The 21,858-nt window shown below is 41.6% G+C and overlaps 1 protein-coding gene across 5 annotated transcripts in view; it reads left to right on the forward strand.

The window, feature by feature from the left end:
- LOC118361013 (GRIP1-associated protein 1-like) overlaps window positions 1-20,960 on the forward strand; it is a 40,008-nt gene extending 19,048 nt beyond the window's left edge. For 4 of the 5 annotated variants that reach the window (XM_052482733.1, XM_052482737.1, XM_052482734.1 and 1 more), the window contains 5 exons: window positions 240-373; window positions 1,163-1,279; window positions 2,649-2,742; window positions 16,285-16,469; window positions 18,735-20,960. In XM_052482733.1, coding sequence (XP_052338693.1) covers window positions 240-373; window positions 1,163-1,279; window positions 2,649-2,742; window positions 16,285-16,469; window positions 18,735-18,812 — 608 coding nt within the window. In that variant the 3' untranslated portion in view covers window positions 18,813-20,960. Of the gene's footprint in view, window positions 1-239; window positions 374-1,162; window positions 1,280-2,648; window positions 2,743-16,284; window positions 16,470-16,987; window positions 17,761-18,734 lie in introns of those variants that run through there. The other variant, XM_052482736.1, reaches the window with a different exon arrangement.
- The last annotated feature ends 898 nt before the right edge of the window (window positions 20,961-21,858 follow it).

Consider the following 21,858-nt stretch of genomic DNA (forward strand, 5'->3'; position numbering starts at 1 on the left):
TTAGTTGACAATGTTCTGTAGTTATCATTGGGATGATTGGAATGCTGCCTTTGAAAAACTGCCAGACTTAAGAGGGTTGAAGGTGTGTCCTTGCTTTGATATGGCCTGAAAAATCAACCACGTCAAGAAAATGCCAAAAGGTGTCTGACGTTAGAACAACTTTTTTCCACACTTAGAACATTTACTTCTGATGTAATTCCTTAGCAAGACTGCTCAATTGAGTATGTGTCTGTTTCCAGGCCTGGAGGAGCTGGTGTTGTCAGAGATCAGCTCTCCTAATCGTACGCAGCAGAGGGGAGATAGCAGCAGTGTCTCCTCCTTCAGCTATGGGGAGATCATGAAGGAGGGCGCCTCTGCACAGAGCACCAACAAGGTACACTACACCAGTCAGCTAGAGCACCAACAAGGTCACAACAGGACAGCAAGAACCTGTCCAAAGCACATACAATGTTTGTTAAAGCAATAGTATGCAGAGTGTTGACAAGATTGGTGATAATCAGAATGTGAATGTTGAATATACATTTTGTAGTCAACAGAACAGCGTAAGCCACATAGGAAAAAATACATTATTTGATGTAAGGGAACCACAAAGAGAACCAATGAGGTCGTCTGCATCAACACATCACCTTTTTTACATTGTACTCTTGGCAGTTAAAAATGCAAACTGTACATTCTGAGGCAGAGATGAGTCTCAACTTTCACTAACCACAGCTATGACAGGCAGCTCAACAGGAAGTTCACATGCGTTTCACTTTTATGTGCTGCTGTTAATAGCCTATAAATAGCGTAGATACTATTATTATAGCCCTATGAATAAACACATGTCCTGAATGTTTTTCTTTGCAGGGGAGGTGGATTGTTGAGGAAAAGGTGTGGGAAAGACTGCGAGAACTCTCTGAAGAAAACAATTTAGAATTCTCCAATTGTTTCCACTTAAAATATAATGTATTCCAGTTCTGTCCCGAACAGACCTCCTGCCTAGGTTGTGTACAATGTACAGATGAGCCTGTACCATTAGAGCTGTCAAGCTCTGAGCCAGTGATGCAGAGATAATGAATTATATTACACAGAATGCACAAAATAGCTTCTCTCTGTCTGACTCTCTCTGAGTGAATTATGTAGGGAACAGACGTTTAACAGTTGTCTGGTCCTGTGTTCTAAGTCCGCCAGCGGCAGCCCCCAGTCCCAGCGACCTGCTGACCTGTCTGATGATGAGGTTGGGGAACTCTTCCTGAGGCTGGCTGAGGTGCAGCAAGAGAAATGGATGTTAGAGGAGAAGGTAGGCATGCTATTCATACTTACAATACAACTGTATTGTCTGTTACTAGCGAACAATGGAAATGTGTCTTATGCTTTGTTCTACTACATTTTCAACTTGGCTATCATTTACTATAAACTGTGTAATATATTCTATACATGGGTGGCAGGTAGCCTAGCGATTTAGAGCGTTATGCCTATAACCGAAAGGTCGCTGGTTCGAAACCCTGAGCCGGCAAGATGGAAAATATCTGCCGTTCTGCACTTGAGAATTGCAGTTAACCCCCAACAACAACTGCTCCCCTGGCTTATTCGACATTGGGTTAAATGTGGAAGGCACATTTCGGTTGAATGCATTCAGTTGTGCAACTGACTAGGTTTTTCCTTTCCCACTCCCCTTCGTATTTATTTGCACAGTTAAGATAAAATTTGTACATTTGTCTCTATACTCCAGCATTTTGGATTTGAGAACACATGTTTCATATGAGGCGACAGTATAGTATGTCAACATATTTATTTGAGGTTATTTTCATGCGTATCTGTATTACTGTTTGGAAATGAAAGCACTTTATGTATCTACTCCCCACCATTTTTATTAAGTTGTTTTTTCCCCCTCTAAGTATTTGGACAAAATCACTTAAAGTTAAGTATTTGGGGTGATATTCTTTCTCACTCATCATTATTATCTGTAATCATGGTAGCATCCACATTAATGTAGAAATATTCAGAAATATCTTGTCAAAATATTTATGAAAAAGTCTTCAAATGGTGGTATTAGATACGAGACGTGCTTTAATTTCTAAATGGTAAATCAGATATGTATGAAAAAAAACTGGAATAAAAGGTGACATTTCTATACTGTCGCTTCATAAGAAACATTTAATCAAATCAAAATGCTGCAGTGTTGAGCCAAATTCACACATTTTAGTAAACAAGATGGAGTGTATGGTTGTACAACTAAATTACACTTAATAGTATGAATGTAAGATCAAATGAAACCAAACACAATTTAAAAAAAAAAAATCAACCTGAACTGTCAATATTATTTGGGAAGAAACTGACATGACAGATAGTTGTGAGATAATGATAATGTTCTTCACTGCAATTTATGGGCATTCATTAATCCTTTTTTTTGACCACTAGAATAGATTTTATTTCCAATTAAATTGTGAAACTGGTGACTTTATATAAAATTCACCAAAATATGGCTACACTGGACAGGGATCTGCTGCTGTTACTTGTTTTCGTGCCTTGCTGTTCTTTCCCAGATCATATCATCTAGTAGCTGTGACAGGTCCTTTGTGTTGACATTTGGTGCCCCTTTTCTCAGTAAACCAGCTGTGGGGTTATCTCTTTAGGTGTATCTAATGTGTGTGTCTAATATGCTACAGGTTAAACACCTAGAGGTCAGCTGCTCCTCCATGGCTGATGACATCTGTAAGAAGAGTGCCATCATCGAGACCTATGTCATGGACAGCAGGATAGGTAACCATCTGTCTCTATCTCCTTGCCTTGTTGAATCTATCTCCTTTAGATGTGATACTTGTTTTTCACTGACAGGAATACAGTGGGGCAAAAAAGTATTTAGTCAGCCACCAATTGTGCAAGTCCTCCCACTTAAAAAGATGAGAGGCCTGTAATTTTAGGTACACTTCAACTATGACAGACAACATTTGAAAAGAAAATCACATTGTAGGATTTTTAATTAATTGATTTGCAAATTATGGTGGAAAATAAGTATTTGGTCAATAACAAAAGTTTATCTCAATACTTTGTTATATACCCTTTGTTGGCAATGACAGAGGTCAAACGTTTTCTGTAAGTCTTCACAAGGTTTTCACACACTGTTGCTGGTATTTTGGCCCATTCCTCCATGCAGATCTCCTCTAGAGCAGTGATGTTTTGGGGCTGTTGCTGGGCAACACGGACTTTCAACTCCCTCCAAAGATTTTCTATGGGGTTGAGATCTGGAGACTGGCTGGGCCACTCCAGGACCTTGAAATGCTTCTTACGAAGCCACTCCTTCATTGCCCGGGCGGTGTTTTTGGGATCATTGTCATGCTGAAAGCCTTTTTTTTTTTTTACCTATGATGAACATTACAGGCCTCATCTTTTAAAGTGGGAGAACGTGCACAATTGGTGGCTGACTAAATACTTTTTTGCCCCACTGTATGTATGCCTACATTATAGTTTGTCTATTGAACTGTTATGTACAGTGTAAAGCCATCTAAGATTTACTTGAAAATGGGATTATTTTGTCTGCTGAAATGTAGCCCAACTAGGGAGTTCAGAGTTCTTTCGCTCTTCGCTCAATTTATTTTGAATCGCGAGTTTAAAACCTCTTATTGATCTGACCCTTTTTTCCAATTTCCGCCTAAAATGACATACCCAAATCTAACTGCCTGTAGCTCAGGACCTGAAGCAAGGATATGCATATTCTTGGTACCATTTGAAAGGGAACACTGAAGTTTGTGGAAATGTGAAATTAATGTAGGACAATATAACACATTAAATCTGGTTAAAAATAATACAAAGGAAAAAAAACATTTTTTTTGTACCATCTTTTGAAGTGCAAGAGAAAGGCCATAATGTATTATTCCAGCCCAGGCACAATTTAGATTTTGGCCACTAGATGGCAGCAGTGTATGTGCACAGTTTTAAACTGATCCAATGAACCATTGCATTTCTGTTCAAAATGTTGTATCAAGACTGCCCAAATGTGCCTAGTTGGTTTATTAATAACTTTTCAGGTTCAAAATTATGCACTCAAACAATAGCATGGTATTATTTCACAGTAATAGCTACTGTAAATTGGACAGTGCAGTTAGATTAACAATCATTTAAGCTTTCTGCCAATATCAGATATGTCTAGGTCCTGGGAAATGTTCTTGTTACTTACAGCCTCATGCTAATTGCATTAGCCTACGTTAGCTCAACTGTCCTGAGGGGGACTCGACCTCTACAAGATTTGTGAGGTTGAATGTTGAACCAAAACCAGAGAACACTCAAAAGATGAGTTGACTCTATTATTCCAGTACATCTTGTTTCATGTCTTGAGGGTAAAACTATACTGAACAAAAATATAAACACAACATGTAAAGTGTTGGTCCCATGTTTCATGAGCTGAAATAAAAGATCCCAGAAATTTTCCATAAGCACCAAAAGCTTATTTCTCAAGTTCGGTGCATACATTTGTTTACTTCCCTGTTAGTGAGCATATCTCCTTTTACCAAGATAATCCATCCACCTGACAGATATTTTGGGGCAGCAGCGTAGCCTAGTGGTTAGAGCGTTGGACTAGTAACCGGAATGTTGCGAGTTCAAACCCCCGAGCTGACAAGGTACAAATCTGTCGTTCTGCCCCTGAACAGGCAGTTCATTGAACTGTTCCCAGGCCGTCATTGAAAATAAGAATATGTTCTTAACTGACTTGCCTGGTTAAATAAAGGTTAAAAAAAATAATAAAAAATATGGCACACCAAGAAGCTGATTAAACAGCATGATCATTACACAGGTGCACCTTGTGCTGGGGACAATAAAAGGCCACTCTAAAATGTACAGTTTTGTCACATAACACAATGTAAAAGATGTCTCAAATGTTATAACCCGGAAGCCAGTTGCACCAATGTGTCGGAGGAAACACCATACATCTGGCGACCGTGTCAGTGTGCACTGTGCCCGGTCCGCCACAGGAGTCGCTAGTGTGTGATGGGACATCCCTGCCGGCCAGGCCCTCCCCTATCCCGATGACGCTGGGCCAATTGTGTGCTGCTCCATGGGTCTCCCGGTTGCGGCCGGCTGCCTGGACTCGAACCCAAAATCTCTAGTGGCATAGCTACCACTGCGCCACTCGGGAGGCCCCAGATGTCTCAAATTGAGGGAGCATGTAATTGCCATGCTGACTACAGAGATGTCCATCAGAGCTGTTGCCAGATAATTTAATGTTAATTTCCCTACCATAAGCCACCTCCAATGTCGTTTTTGAGAATTTGGCAGTACATCCAACCAGCCTCACAACCTACGACCATGTGTAACCACGCCAGCCTGGGACCTCCACATCCGGCTTCTTCACCTGCGGGATTGTCTGAGTTGGGGTGCTGCTGAGAAGTATTTATGTCTGTAATAAAGCCCTTTTTTTGAGGAAAAACTCATTCTGATTGACTGGGCCTGGCTTCCCAATGGCTGTTCCCCTGCCCAGTCATGTGAAATCCATAGGTTAGGCCCTAATTCATTTATTTAAATTGACTGATTTCATTATTAATTGTAACACAGATTTTGCAGAGTTTTTTTCAAATATTTTTGTTCAATATAGAAACAGTATTTTACTGAAAAGAACCTATGCTAACAGCTTGCATAAATAGACACTGTCCCACTCTTTCACAGTAGGGAAGTTATTCAATTCTATTATTACATTTGAACCTGTTTCACTGTCTTGCTTTTATAATCCACTCGTAAATGTTTCACCGGTGCTATTTATAATAATTCTATTTTAAGTTTGCCGCTATTGGAGCGCTCAGATACACTTTGTTCAATCTAATAACTCTATGATCTGAGCTGTGGGCTCTGCTTAACATTTTATGAGTTTCTCTTTAAAGATTGGGGTGTTTTGGCTGGCTGTGTTTTTTAAGATTCCTCTGCAACCTGTTCTGCTGCTCTCCTCAACCAGATTAGCACATAATGTCCCCTCCATATTATCCTGCTTCTATGCTAATCCATGAGGCATGATTTATAGTTTGGTGATAATTGGAACCCCATTACCATATGGAACTGGCAGAGTTTACAAAACAAACTAGAATGAAATATGATTACCTTAGGATTAGCACTGTGAGTAATGCATTTATTATAAGCATGCTAGCTGTGGTGTTTAGACACGAGTAAAGACAACATTTCAGAAACTCAAATCAAAATAGCAGATTTTGCAGATCCAAAATGTCAACTATAGCGAAATTTCACGTTAAACCGATTGTAGATGGGCTATGAAATGTATCGTAAGCTTTGGAATGGAGACTGACCCAGTTTCAGTACCTGGACTTGTCTGAAGTGCTCAGACTTGTGTCTCTGTCTGACTGCCTTCCTCGTGAGCATGCAGGCACTCAAGCTCACCGATATCATCAGGCTTTCGGGATAGGGCTGCACTGCACTCAAAGGGCACCCTCAAGTGTATGCCTTTTAGGAAAGCACTATTAAAACAAATATTTGAGGCAGTTCACTCTCGAATAAAACGCTCGTTAACCCTCATATGTCGTATTGGTCCTATCCGATATGCTACGTCAAAGTTAATGTTTTCATGAGCATTTTCTTTGTAGATGCAGTGCCCTTAGCTATAACTACTACAATGATTGAATAATAATAATAAGACTTTCATATAGGCCAAGGCATACAGAGTACACACATTTGGGCTGGAAGGGAAAGCCTTTCTGAACCTAGGAATGTGTTTACGCCACACTGTTCTAAAACACTGCAACGTTTAAAGCTTATAACGTTGAACAGTTAGCTCTCATATTGAAAATATATTTTTATTTGCCTAATGCGCCCTTTCCGTGCCTCCTCCTATAACCCAGTTAAAGGAATCTCAAAGAGAGGGAGCGAGAGAAATGGGGAATTGTTTGTTTTGGGACTGGTGGGCTGTTGGAATGCATGAGGCCACTGCATCTTTCATATTCCTTAAAAGTAAGCTAAACCACCGGCAATGGAGAGGGATGATCTGTGACTTCAGCAATACTGCAGTAGTCTAGTGTTTCAAAACTCCATAAAAAGAAATGCTCAATCACAGCAGATAAAAGTTTCTCAAAGCAACTTGTCTTTCAATAGGGATTTCTTTTTTTCTTATTTTTTGCCAAAGGAAAGATTGCAAAAATAAAATTGAATGGCTTGAATATGAACAGGCTGAGATCATAGCAGATTTTTCATTGGATATAATGCAATGAAGTAGTGTAAAAACATGCCTATCTATGTTTACTTCCATTAGGCCTACTATAGAAGTTCCATGGTCCATAGTGCTTTCTGTCTCAGCGCTGAGTGGAGGTTGAATAAAGAAATAACCTTCCAAAGGCCCTAATCTCTTTCCACAGTGCTTGGTACATGCTCCTTGACACTGGTTATGTCCTAATAGCCGTACTTGGGTTCTAAATAGTAGGCATTTTGGGTATGCGAAAATGACAACATCAAATCAATATTTCTCAGATGTTATTGCGGGTGTAGAGAAATGCTTCCTAGCTCCAACGGTGTAGTCGAATCTAACAATACACAAATCTAAAAGTAAAAGAATGTAGTGTTATGGTATGACATTTAGAAAATGTAGTATGCTTTAAATGCCAGGATGTCATACTCCATTTGGGCTTTTCATCTAGTAAAATGTTCTGCTCTTGAGGAAGATAATCATCTTTCCAGACCCACGTGTGTTTGACAACAGCTGATATTCAAAGAAGGGGATGGGCTGCACCAAAAATGAACGTATGGCAGTATAAGGCATTGTCAGTATGAATGAGCCTAGTATGTTGATATTTGTAGCTTACTGCATTAATTTTCACTAAATAGTACATTCTAAATAATATATAGTACAATTATTACAGTATGTTTTAGGATGTAGTAGACAAGAGATTTTTGGATGAGTGTTGCATGGTTTACTGAAATTTTGGCACTTTTATGTATGTTTACCCTTCGCTATTTCTGTAAAATGTGCCTCACGTTATCTACTGATTTGAGGATCAAGTCTATCAGCACAGCCGATGTCCCCTTACAGAGCGAGCTTACCGTGGCTGCTCCACTTTAGTCATTGCCTGCTCTATTCTGTTCTGAACAACCACTGCACTCACTGAGAGTCTGGGCTGTATCACCACTTATGCTGCACAGAAGTTGACACACTTGAATAATGCAACACGCCATGTAGCAATGTTGAAACTGTTCATTACTGTTCGCAATGTCCATTACAGGATATAACACTTGACTGTGCAAGAAGATACCGGTAGCATCCAACTTTGTAGGCTAACTTTCCTTGCTCGCTTACTGCTGAATCTGAGATCAGTTCACTACCCCTAGTACCTTGTTTGGGATATGCAAAAAACGTTCACTTAATTGGGGTTCAGACCCAGGGCCCCGAGCTTAATGATGAGCTTGGAAGGTACCATGGTATTGAAGGCGGAGGTATAGTCAATGAACAACTTTCTTACATGGGTATTCCTCTTGTCCAGATGAGATAGGCTAGTGTGCAGTGCGACTGCATCGTCTGTGGATCTATTGGGGTGGTAAGCAAATTGAAGTGGGTCTAGGGTGTCAGGTAAGGTCGAGGTGAAATCGCAAGACTTCCGGGAACGTTTTCGAAACAGACCAGGCCGGGGTTTGATTCAATTCAACGCGAGACAACTGTTAGACCCAATGGGTTTCTATGCGTGAGCTTAGCTAGCCAATGTCGACATCACATCTCTTCCAAGTGTGCTCAGGATTTCTATTGGAGAAGCAGTTTCTGCCTATCGTCATACTGCACCGCCTTTGCTGGAGCTGTGTGTTAATGATGTCACGGGTCTTCGACAGCACTTTTATCATGTAAGAGATTGCTTCTTCTATGCTAATCAGTACAATAAAATAAGTCTCAAATGGAAGGGAAACATATTTTTCTCTCCATCTGTAGCCCCATGAAATCAGCCAAAACAAGCTCAACAACTTGATGCATGCACACACATATTGAACATACATTCATCTCTATTGTGCATAGGCTACATATTGAGTTGCCCAGTGGATCATTAGAGATTGGTTAAAAAAATAATAATGTCAAATTGATTGTATAATTTGATTCATTAATGCATGCAAAAATGTAATTTATATTGAACTCAATATCTGTCTGGACTAAGTGCCATTCTGTGACAGGCTAATGCCCCCCACCCACCCCAGGGTATTGTTTTGGTATCTTCATACTAAACCTGGTATTGAAGTAAAAATGATGTTATTGTGACAACACTGTTTAGGACACATACACACTGATGCCAGTTTACAGAGGGGTGGAGGTAGGATTCGTAGTACATCCTGTGCCCTGTAACAACCTTTGTTTAGAACCACAAGATGATGGTAATTACTGTGTTTCACACAGTCATCCCCATTTAAAGGAAGTTGGTTAGACTTCTTATCCCCTGCTTATAAGAGAAGAGCTTTCCCTTCTACCACTGTCTGTGTGCTCTCCTCCTGTTTTAATTTCATGACTGACTGATTTAACATTTTAATGCCAGGCTAGATTCCATTATGGCCAGTTTCTTCTAATTGTAAATGTTGTGTTATAAAAGCTGAAGTTCTCCAGTTGTCTGGGCTTGTCAGACTGCGTAAACAGAAGGTGAAGAAAAATACATTTCTTAATCCAATAGGAAAATAGGTGTGAGATATGAGATCTAGCACAACTTTTAGTTATTTTCGGGGGAGGGGGTTCTTGTTTACATATTGCTACTGGCAAGTTGCATGTTTTCATTTAGCTGGAGTGATGGCAGTATTTTAGTCTATTCAAATACTGCATTGTGTGAACATTTTACAAGGTTGCTTGTGAACATGACTTTATATATTTTGAGGCATTTTATGAGGGTGTTTTGTGACACTTATTTAAAACAGTTTGTAGCATTGCTAGATATTAACATGTTCACGTCTGTCAAAGGGGCGCACATGAAAGCAGACACTCAACCTGATGTTTATGGCGAAGGTGCATAAAGATGGAGAAATTCAGATATGGCGTCTTCGTTTTAGCACCATCGACAGACTTTTTAAACTACTGCGCGCGACATTGTTCAATGGGCCAGTAAATCAGCACAATAATTTATTCAAATTGCCGTTGTCTTGGAGCTAGAACTGGGATAATTCTATACTGTGCTGATGCCAATACAAAACTGAGGGCAATGTACACTGAACAAATATATAAACGCAACATGTAAAGTTTTCATGAGCCGAAATAAAAGATCCCAGAAATTTTCCATACGCACAAAAGCTTATTTCTTTCATATTTTGTTCACATCCCTGTCAGTAAGCATATCCTTTTTGCCAAGATAATCCATCCACCTGACAGGTGTGGCACGTCAAGAAGCCTATTAAACAGCAGGTTCATTACACAGGTACACCTTGTGCTGGGGACAATAAAAGGCCATTCTAAAATGTGCAGTTTTGCCACAACACAATTCCACAGATGTCTCAAGCTTTCAGGTAGTGTGTAATTGGAATGCTGTCTGCAGGAATGTCCACCAGAGCTGTTGCCGGATCATTTTAATGTTAATTTCTCTACCATAAGCCATCGACTATGTCATTTTAGAGAATTTAGCAGTATTTCCAACTGGCCACACAACCACAAACCACGTGTGGGTGAGCAGTTTGCCCGACAATGAACACAATTGTATTTTATCGATGTCAATTTGAATGCACAGAGATACCGTGATCCTGAGGCCCATTGTTGTGCCATTCATCTGCAGCCATCACCTTGTCTCAGCACGATAATGCATGTCACAAGGATCTGTACACAATTCCTGGAAACTGAATATGTCACAGTTCTTCCACGGGCTGCATACTCACCACACGTCACCCATGTTTGGGATGCTCAGGATCGACGTGTTCCAGTTCCCGCCAATATCCAGCAAGTTCGCACACCCATTGTTGAATGTTTTCCCACTCCTCTTCAGTCTGCTAAAGAGAATGTGTCGTGCTGTGTAAGGCAAATGGTGGTCACCAGATACAGGCTGGTTTTTAAGGTATCTGTGACCAACCGATGCAAATCTGTGTTCCCAGTCATGTGAAATCCATAGGTTAGGGCCTAATGAAATTATTTAAATTGACTGATTTCCTTATATGAACTGTAACTCAGTAAAATCTTTGAAATTGTTGCCTGTTGTGCTTTAATTTAGTTCAGTATAACATACGGCGAACTTAGCAAACAAGGCATTTGTATAAAGGACATGGGGACCGCCATCTTTATGCACCTTCGCATCCCCAGAATGATCATACAATGGCCTGTAGGCTGTGGAAAAATGAAGGGCCTAGCCTCCAGAAAGCAGGCAGTAGGAAACGGAGCTAGATGAGAGCTGACATTAGCAGGATTTAAATGATTCAGGGCGCAGACATGCCTGGGTGAACCCAGCACATATTCAATAATGCAGCAGCCGACTGAGACCTCAGCCCTGCTGGTGAGATGGGAGGCGCACACAGTAATGTTACAGTGCCTGCCAGACTGCCTACCTGGTCAACACAGCCTACTGCTGTCTGTCTGCTCTGCTGCACCTTGCGTCATAACATAGTCCCATCAGCAACTAAATGACACCACATCATGTTCTTGTAGCTAATGGTAATGTAAACACTTGTGCTGCTGTAAACTGGTGTTGTACACAGTGACAGTTCTTTGATTAATCCTTTTTCAAATGGTTCCAACCTGCTTTCCTCAGCGGATTTTGTTCACTGAGATCTTCCACATCTTATGAAAGGGCTTGATGGATAATGATTCACAAACTCTCCACACGTTACCAGCATGTTGATGAACCATCTCTGAATCAGTTCATTGGGCTTCTGTGGAGGAGCACACTGGCACTCTGTTCTACTTCATTTCTCTATCTATCTCTATCAGTTAGTGTAATGGAGGAAGTGTCTTGACGTGATGTGTAAGACTGCAGTCTGGTGATGGAGAGAGAGATTGAGAGTGTAGAAGGGATTGTGGGAGTTGGTTAATTGAGCAGTCAGGTACAATGCTGCAGTCATGTGTGGAGTTGGACAGGGAGTTTATTTGTAGATGAGCTTCCTCTCCTGGCTAAGTGCTCTTCCCTGCTGGAGAAGTCAGCTTGGGTAAGTTTCCTACTGCTGCAGTCTGTAACCCCTGCCTCTCGCCTAGTATTGTACACTGCTGCTCCCACTGTGACGTAGCCTCTAACCTTTTCATCCAACACGGTTTGTTCTGCATGGAGAACTCCAGGAACTTCACAACCTTCAAGAATGTTAGGATATGAGTCCGTTATAAAGCAGCCCTCAAGTTGACGTTTATAGGTTGTAATTAATAACAATAGGTTAAGACTTGGGAAATGTGTTGTCAAATTACTTGATGGTTATTCTATTTTCTGAACTTGTTTAATGGAAAACTTGTCTTGGGATTGCTCCGCACAAAGTCGTTTATAATGATGAAATTGTTTTTAAGTGAGCATTGTAACTCTGTTGCAAATGAGCGATTCATCACTGGGAATGACACCTGTAATGGACGAGGGGGTACATTACAAGAAATGACGCATACACTTTAAACAGGCAGGGCTACATAGATCTAGCCTGTATTTTTCCTGTCAGTGTTTCCACTTAGCACACTGTGATCCTGTGGGAGTTGAGAGCAGGCAGAGCTGCAGTTGTAGTGACTCTGGCAGCAGGCAGGGCTGCAGTTGTAGTAGCTGTGTGGTGGCAGCCAGCCACGGCTCACTGTGTTGCTTCAGCAGTTCAGTAGCAGCAGGACCACTTAGATTAGTAACGTTACTGTTCAGCCATGTTGGCATATCAGTGCACTTCTGCAGCACACTGCTCTTAGGGGAAGAAAGACCTGGAAGGTTTCCATGATTCAAGATGAGAAAAGCAATTGTCACCTATTAGGGAGACTGGTGTTTTTTTTCAATGTCTGTAGAATTCTTCCCATACCAGGGCAAAGTAGAATAACTAATTGACTACATTTTAGCTAACCCGAGAACGACTTACAGGAGTAATTAGGTTTAAGTGCCTTGCTCAAGGACACAGACCGATTTTTCACCTAGTCAACTCCTTTCGGTTACTGGTCCAACCCTCTTAACTGCTAGGCTACCTGCCGCCCCTGACTAGAGGTATCATTGGTTAAAGGGAGTTGAGAATGTCTATCTTCCAGCTGTGATCTCAGCCTGGCTTTCAGCATCAGCGAGCCGGTGTTGCAGATGTCAGTTTGGGTTATGTTATTCTGCTCTGAATCAACTGTCTCCCCTCACTGCACTCAGCGCTAGTCCCAGAAGAAGAGATTGGTTTGGAGAACAAGTATATCTAGGCTTGGAGAACAAGTATATCTAGGCTATGTTCATGTATAGCTTTAGAGGTTTGTTTATATTTTCTTTTCATTTGTCAATTAAGTTAATTTCTTAGAACAATCACATGAGAATATAAGGGTGACCTTTTTAAAGTCAGGACCGTAGCATTTCTGTACTGTATTATAGCAACGATAGAAAGAAATGTGTGTTGTTTACTGTCTGTCTGCACGGGTGAGTGAAATGCCAAGCAGGGTTGGAACTAATGTTTCCATTGACAATGTGTTGTCACTTACCTTGCCGAGCTTGCAGCTTCTTGATAAGACTGCTGTTCCTTTATCAGCTACAGTACTAAAACACAATTTTGTCACGGTAAACATTTTTTTTTTTAAAGAGCCATTTCCAAAGTGTCCCGTATGAATTGGGCACCCGTACAAAAGCCACAGAGATTCAGAGAAAGTTAGTCTTAACGTCTGCTCAATATGGGCGTGATGTTTTCAGTGTCAGATTGTGAAAAGTGATCTTGATTGGCTGTGCCTGCCCCACAAAGTGTATACTAAGCGACGAATAGTGTCATTTACAACGTTGACAGCCGAGGCAGTTCAGACGATCACCGCTCTCGTCCTGTGGAAAACCCTACTTAACAGGGCGACAGTGCAGTAGGGACCCACCTGACTAGTCATGGCCAGAGAAGCACTGTGCAACTTTCAAGAGGTGACCCTTGTTTCTACAAAGAGCTGGCAATGTCAGTTGTAAACACTTTGTTTGAACCTTTAACACTTTAGAAATGGGTATGCCCTAGTTACAATAAACCTGAAAAAGTTATGCTTTAAGTCTTGAACTGCGCTATGGGTACGCTAGAAGACCTAAACTCATTTATCACACGTGAGGTTCAGTATTTCATCTCGACTGTCGTTGTTTGGCATCAAATGTATACCTGTCTTGTAGAGCAACTGCAGCGTTGTCGTTTGAAATGCTGTCAGACGTGAGGAACAGCTTCTCATCAGTCAGACAGATATTTGCTCCAAGGCCTCTAGGAAATTGTTGAGCGGTTTGAGGTTACCTAACCAGGGATCTACAGCTGGCTGTACCCCACCCAGAACAGACCAAAATCCATAATGTTATCAAGGCAGGAGTGAGATTCTCGAGTGATTGATGTAGGCTAATGAATGGATGATACTGCTGCATTTAAAACATTAATCATGAACATGTTCAACATTGTAACCAGTGTAATTGAGCTTGCAGACCATCCGAGAGGTGGGACAAGTACTGCATTGAGCAGAGAAGCATAGCACTGCCACCACCTGTGTTTGAACTGGTATGGTCCGGCATCAGTCTTGGATGCACCAGAACTCAACACAGATCCAGTACCTTGCCTAGTTAAATAAATACATCAACTTAAAGTATTCAAACGCCTTGACATTATCCACAATGGTTGTGTTACAGTTCAAATATTATTATAAATATTTATTTATTTTGACATTGAGATTTTTGGGCACTGACCCCATGTCAAAGTGGAATTTTTTTTTTGGGGGGGGGGGGACAAATAATACAAATACATTAAAATATGAAATGTCGAGTTAAGGTTTTCAACCCCTTTTAAGACGAGCCTAAATAAGTTCAGGAGTAAAAATTTGCCTCCAGTTGCATGGACTCACTCTGTGTGCAATAATAGTGTTTAACATCCTTTTCTTTAATGACTGCCTCATCTCTGTGCCCCACATACAATTATCTGTAAGGCCCTTTAGTCAAGTAGTCCCTCACTGCAAACACAGATTTAACCACAAAGACCAAGGAGGTTTTCCAATGCCTTTCAAAGAAGGTCACCTATTTGTAGACAAAGCAGACATTGAATATCCCTTTGAGAATGGTGAAGTTATTAATTACACTTTGGATGGTGTATCAATACACCCAGTTACTACAAAGATACAGGCTTCCTTCCTAGATCCGTTGCCGGAGAGGAAGGAAACCGCTCAAGGATTTAGTGACTTTAAAACAGTTTATTGGCTGTGATGGGGGAGAACTGAGGATGGATCAACAATGTAGTTAGTCCACAATACTAACCTAGTTGACATGGTGAAAAGGAAGCCTGTACAGAATAAAAACATATTCCAACACATGCATCCTGTTTGCAAGAATGAACTAAAGTAATGTGGCAAAGTAATTAACACTATTGTATTCAGGATAAAAATAAATGCAATGGCGCTAAGCACAGGTAAAATCCTAGAGGAAAACCTAGTTGTCTGCTTTCCACCAGACACTGGGAGATTAATTCACCTTTCAGCAGGACAATCTAAAACACAAGGCCAAATCTACACTGGAGTTGCTTACCAAGAAGACAGTGAATGTTCCTGAGTGGCCGTGTTAGTTTGGACTTAAATGGGCTTAAATCTATGGCAAGACTTAAATGGTTGTCTAGCAATGATTAACACCAATTTGACAGAGCATGAATAGTTAAAAGAATAATTGAGAAATATTGTACAATCCAGGTGTGCAAAGCTCTTTTGACTTGCCCAGAAATACTCACAGCTGTAATCGCTGCCAAAGGTGATTCTAACATGACTGAGGGGAATTAATACTTATGTAAATGAGAGGTTTCTGTATTTCATTTTCAATACTTTTTTTTTTTTTAATCATGTTATCACTTTGTCATTATGGGGTATTGTGTGTCGGTGGGTGAGGGAAAAATATATATTTAATCGGTTTTGAATTCCGGCTATAACACAACAAAATGTGGAATAAGTCTAGGGGTATGAATACTTTTTAGGAAGGCACTGTACAGCAAACAATTATATTTTTTTACTAGAGACATACAATTTCATTAGATAATGTTGTTCTGCTCAATTCCTGTAACCCATTGAACATTGATACAACAATAATTCACATTGAAAGAATTGCATGCGTCTTGTTACAAATAACAATTTCATTAGATATAATTCATGGGCCAGTTATAACTAGGGCCCTAGGTTTTTCCCTGGGTTTGTCAAACACTCTAGTTCAATGAAGCATGCCAGAGGTTGGTATCCTTTAATTGATTTGTTCCCTCTCTCCCCTGCAGCACATGGTGCACATGGTGTGGTGGCGGTGGCCAATCACGGGGGCCAGGTGGGGGGACATGGACATGGTCTGGGCTCTGTGCTCCGGGACCTGGTGAAGCCTGGGGACGAGAACTTGCGGGAGATGAACAAGAAGCTGCAGAACATGTTGGAGGAACAGCTGACAAAGAACATGCATCTACAGAAGGTAGGCTGCTGTACACTACAGAAGGTAGGCTGCTGTACACTACAGAAGGTAGGCTGCTGTACACTACAGAAGGTAGGCTGCTGTACACTACAGAAGGTAGGCGGGGTTGGGGAAACCGTTGCTGTTGAGGGTGGTGGTCATGCTAGTGAATTAAATGGTTTGTGTTCCGTAAACACATTGGATGTGTTTTTAAGTGGTTCAGAACCTGTGGACATCCCTGGGGCCTGTAGTTAGTGTGGGGATCCATACCAATGACCACTGACTGGGTTATGTGTGTGTAGTCAGTGTGACTGTGCGTGTGTAGGTGGCATGCCTGCCTGTGCGCTGCTGTCGTCCAGCTCTGAGACTAGCGCATCATGGGGGGGGGAGTATTCATCACAGGCCAAGGCGTGGGCGCTCCTTAATGTTCAAATGGTTTTCTATGCAGAAATAGAAATGGGTCTCCTCCAAGCAAAGCATGGTGGTGCAGTCTCATGTGTTTGATGGGATTACAGTGTGGTGTTTCTATCTTCATGCAGATGTTTACCTCAGAACACGAACCTATCAAATGTCTCCTGGCCTTTTGACGAACTGTGGTGAAGTAATGGGGCGAGGGCTCTTTCCACTGTCCATACTGAGTGGTAACTGACCCTGCTCTGTTTAGTGTTGCATCAGTACTACTGTGAGATGTCTGTGTTTAATATTTTGTGTGTGTGTGTAAGCTGGTTAGCTACAGTGAGGGGATGTAGTGCTTAAGTCGGTCTTGGAGACAGTCTGGATCCTTGGCTGTGTGGTGTGTAGGAGTGCTGCGTGCCCATGGGGAGTTGTAGGTTACACAAACACCCGGCTTAAACTTTGGCTTGGAAGACACCCGAGAAATCTAGGATAGGACTTGCAGGCACTCTGGCTCTGCGTAAAAATAAAGCTAGCCTGAAATTCTGTTGTAGTCCTCTTCGATATCCAAAATGAAGAAATATACACTTTTTATTTTATTTATAGACAGCCGAGCCGATGATCCTCTTTGACGTTGTCATCGTAAAATATAATAATATGCATGATCCATTTTCTGAGAACTTCATGCATTGGTTTTATGCAGATAGGAGCTCAATTACAGTGCCCAAAAATATGCCAAGGGATAGACTATTCAAAATTACTCATCCAAGAATGAGACATGGAGAATTGTCATTCAGTCACAAAGCCTTTACATGACAGCTGGAAGAAGCGGCTGCGGGCTCTGACATGAGCGTCCCAACGCTGATGGCAGTTGTACCATGCTTGTTAACAGCAACATAACGGTTTGCTTTTATCCAAATTTAAATGAGAAAAATCTTGATCTGATTAAACAGATAAGAGGGTGCTCAAGGGGAGAGCAACCATGTGTAGCTGCCCCCATCCCTCTCCTCCTCTGCTCATGCCTTTCCACCCACCCCCATCCCTCTCCTCCTCTGCTCATGCCTTTCCACCCACCCCCATCCCTCTCCTCCTCTGCTCATGCCTTTCCACCCACCCCCATCCCTCTCCTCCTCTGCTCATGCCTTTCCACCCACCCCCATCCCTCTCCTCCTCTGCTCATGCCTTTCCACCCACCCCCATCCCTCTCCTCCTCTGCTCATGCCTTTCCACCCACCCCCATCCCTCTCCTCCTCTGCTCATGCCTTTCCACCCACCCCCATCCCTCTCTCCTGCTACCAAGCAGCCCTTCAGGCATGGGCTCCTAATCATGCACTAGAACATGATGAAGCAGTGTCACAGCCCACCAGAGCAGAATGACAGGGCGCCATGGCGGAAGTGCAAGACGGTTGTGTTCGCTACTGGTGAACCTGCAGATGGGCAGGCAGGCTCCTGGTTGCCCCCATCTTCTGTCTGGATTCCAGGGGCAGCAGCGGGCAGCGAGCTCATGAATATTTAGTGCCTGTTGGGGCCGCCAGCCCAGAAACAAACAGGCCTGTTAATATTTCATGGCTCTTGCTTTAGTGAGCACACAGAGGACAGGAACGTTGGCTTTTTATGGGAGGAGATTGCAGCTGAACCCGAGTCCGTCTGTCTAATGGCTCCCCCGCACCCTCCACGCTATAATTGTCACTGTTACAGTTCTTTCCCAACACCTTGAATCAACTCTCTGAAGTTCAGTAGTCCATAGCTGAAGTACATCAGAATGGAAGAGGATGCATGATGAAAGAAATGTCTTGCAGTTAGATATGAAGCTGCCAGAAATTAGCAGGGGTTGTTGTTTGTACCCAGCTTTGTGGTATTAAAATAGCAATTTATGTTTTTGTCTTTTTTTAGGATCTTGAAGTTCTGTCTCAGGAGATTGTCCGTTTAAGTAAAGACTCAAGTTATGGAGCTGGCTCAGCCATGGGCTAAAAGACTGGACCCAGTCCCGCCGACCAGCACTTCTCCTTCACTCTCTCATCACCTGTTTCTGTGGCTAATAAGAGAACACTACACATTCATCCATGCTGACTGACTGAACTTCTGGCTGGGAACGCAGAGAAATGGAGAGAGGGGAAGGGGGGGGTTAGTTATTTTGCAACTGCTTTACAACTGAATGTACTTATTGTAACATGTCTTGGTTCTTTCTGTAACTCTTGAGAAAAATAGCATATTGTGGCCTGACTTCTATGACAGGCTGCTCTGTCTGCTCTTTCTGCTCCCCCCACACACACACTGGTGTGCTCTGGAGAATGCAACGCTGGCAGGAACCAGGATGCCAGGAAATCTCTAGGACAGTGCATTACTGGTTCACATCTTCAAGAGATTGTTTAATGTCGTGAATAACAAGAGACATTCTGCTTACTCATACAGAGAGGCTTAAGCTGTTGTGTTTTGCCTGTACTCGTATTAATTTCGCTAAACTTCAAACTCTGCAAATTTTTTTTTTTTTGTATGAATCCTGTATATATGAATATGAAAAATCAAATGTAGTAATTTATCGGTCTCGGAGTATTGCATATGAAGCAAAATTATTGTCAAAGATTTACATCCGGCATAGATTATAGATGCTGTGTCCAGTTGAATATGTCTGGGAAAATAGCAAGTATCCTAAAGCCAGTAGTACAGTAATTAGACACAAACCTCAATAGATTGCATAGCCTATCGTCTGACTAGCATTGCGGACTGGACCAAACCACCGGTGTCTCGACTCACTGGGTTAGATCTCTGTGCTCTTTTAGTTTGCACCCAGCACCAGGGCTGTGACTGCAGCAGAGGATGAGGCCTTGGCTGCTTGAGCATCTGCTGTCAACTTGAATAGGCTGTCCAGGAACTGGCTAGATGCCTGCTTTGTGCCCTGCTTTCAAATGTCACTTTGGCTGCTTTCTCTATCCCCAATTACCCCCCCCCATGGTTAGATTTGTGGATGTAATTCCGGCTTAACTCCACTTTGATATGTTGTTAAGATATGAGATTATAGATGCACTAAGAAACAGAGGATTCTCTTTGGGAGGATTAATTAGTTTGAGAACTAATCTCCCCCTGGCTAAGGTCTAACAGCAGTGTTGGTAGTCTGAGTGAAACTCTTCCATTCCCTCTGGCCAAGCTCATCAGAATGGTCTCTGAGTTTCACATGGACTGGAAACTCCTCACAAATAATTATCTGGCGTCGTTACCCGGCCATTACCGTTTTTATAAGAAGAACTGGTCAAGTGTACTGGAGTGACGGTCCAGATGAGGGTAGCTTGGATCATGTGAAGTTGGGCTCTTAGTTTGCCTTTGACTAATTTAGCAAATGTATTATTTGATGTGATTTCTCAAGGTGACTGATCAACAGTAGCTTGGCAGATGAAATGTGGGATCGTTTAAGTGGACGTGAACGTGTGTACTGGTGTTAGCCTTTCACACTTTGAGACAAGTTTCCCTTATTTGAGGATGTTTTTACTTCAGACCTCAGTGAAAACTTTAGGAACAAACAGATTGGTTCATTGGAAGCCCCCCCAAGAGTCTTATCTCCTGTCTACATATCTGCCTGAAATTAAGAAGGATATAAATGTACATCACTAGTTAATGTCATTTAACATTACTTTTATCTATAACATTTTTAAATGATCTTTTTTTTTTATAGCAGTAATCTGTGTAATGCTAAGTTTATACAGTAATTAATGTACTCCTACCATAGGCATGTTTGGCGGATGTGTTCCGGAACTTTCTTTGAACACCCAGACACCCATTGGAGACAAAATGGACTTTGATTCAGATGAGTATATTGGGTATAATAGGTGATACTGTAGATAAGTACACTCTGCACTTTTTCCAATACATTAAAGATTGTGTGCTTTATTTAAATAATCCTCTCCCCTTTTACTTAAATGTTTGCCAAACTCTGCTGCAGCAAAGTCCTCATAACTACTAACAGATATAATCATTCAGGGTTCTATTAAAAGGTCAAATATACAACCCAGCACTCGACTGCTTCCCCAGTGGACTATTCCTTTCCTTCAGATGTATGCATTTGTCAACTATTTCTCCAGCTAAATGGTATTCATGCAGTGTCAATAAAAATGGCTGTAAAATGTATTCCATGTCTAATCTCTTTGGTGATTTGTCATTTCGGAAAGTAAGAGCAACTTGTTTCCCTAACTTGTAGAGAATAGAAGGTGGATCTGAAGTTATATTTGCGCTCGTGTTTCTACAGTTGTCAGTATGTCTCCCTTACGTATAGCTCAACACCTCTGTTCGAACACCTGCTGAGTTCATATTGTGTGTAAACTAATGTGCTGAAACAAGGACATGTGAGACAAACGACAATCACACAAACATTTTGTGGGATTGTGTTCTTTATAGTTGTTGATGACCGGTCGCTGCACCACTCCAAATGTTCTCTCTCCTATGCCTGCAGTTAGAAAACAGTAACTATTATTTGTGTATTCTTTGAGCATTTGATAATTCTGTCCCTGTTGAGAGCAGTGATTCTCAACCTTTGTTTTGTTTTCTGTACCACCAAGTGCCTTTGGCTCTGTCCGGAGTACCCTACTTGTGCATTTTTACCAGTAAGCCCTATGGTCTCCTGAGTCAAGTACCCCCTGTGGATTGGCCAAGTACCCCCAGGGGTACGAGCACCTCCGGTGGAGAACCACTGCTTTAGGCTGTTTACACAGCCAATCTAAGAACCCAATTCAGATTTTATTCTGACTATCCATACTCGTATCCCTTTCATTCCTAGTCAAAAAACCTGCCAACTTTAGCATGCCGACAGCATTTGACCATTTTTTACTTTGTACAGTGCGTTCGGGAAGTATTTAGATGCCTTTTTCCACATATTATTATGTTAGACTTATTCTAAAATTGATTAAATAGTTTTCCCCCCTTCATCAATCTACACACTACTCCATAATGACAAAGTAAATACTTTTATTTTATTTTTATTTAAAAAAATATAAAAAACTCTTATGGTATAGGGGACGCTTGCGTCCCA

Source organism: Oncorhynchus keta, chromosome 28 (assembly GCF_023373465.1).
Source record: "Oncorhynchus keta strain PuntledgeMale-10-30-2019 chromosome 28, Oket_V2, whole genome shotgun sequence".
Classification (NCBI taxonomy): Eukaryota; Metazoa; Chordata; class Actinopteri; order Salmoniformes; family Salmonidae; genus Oncorhynchus; species Oncorhynchus keta.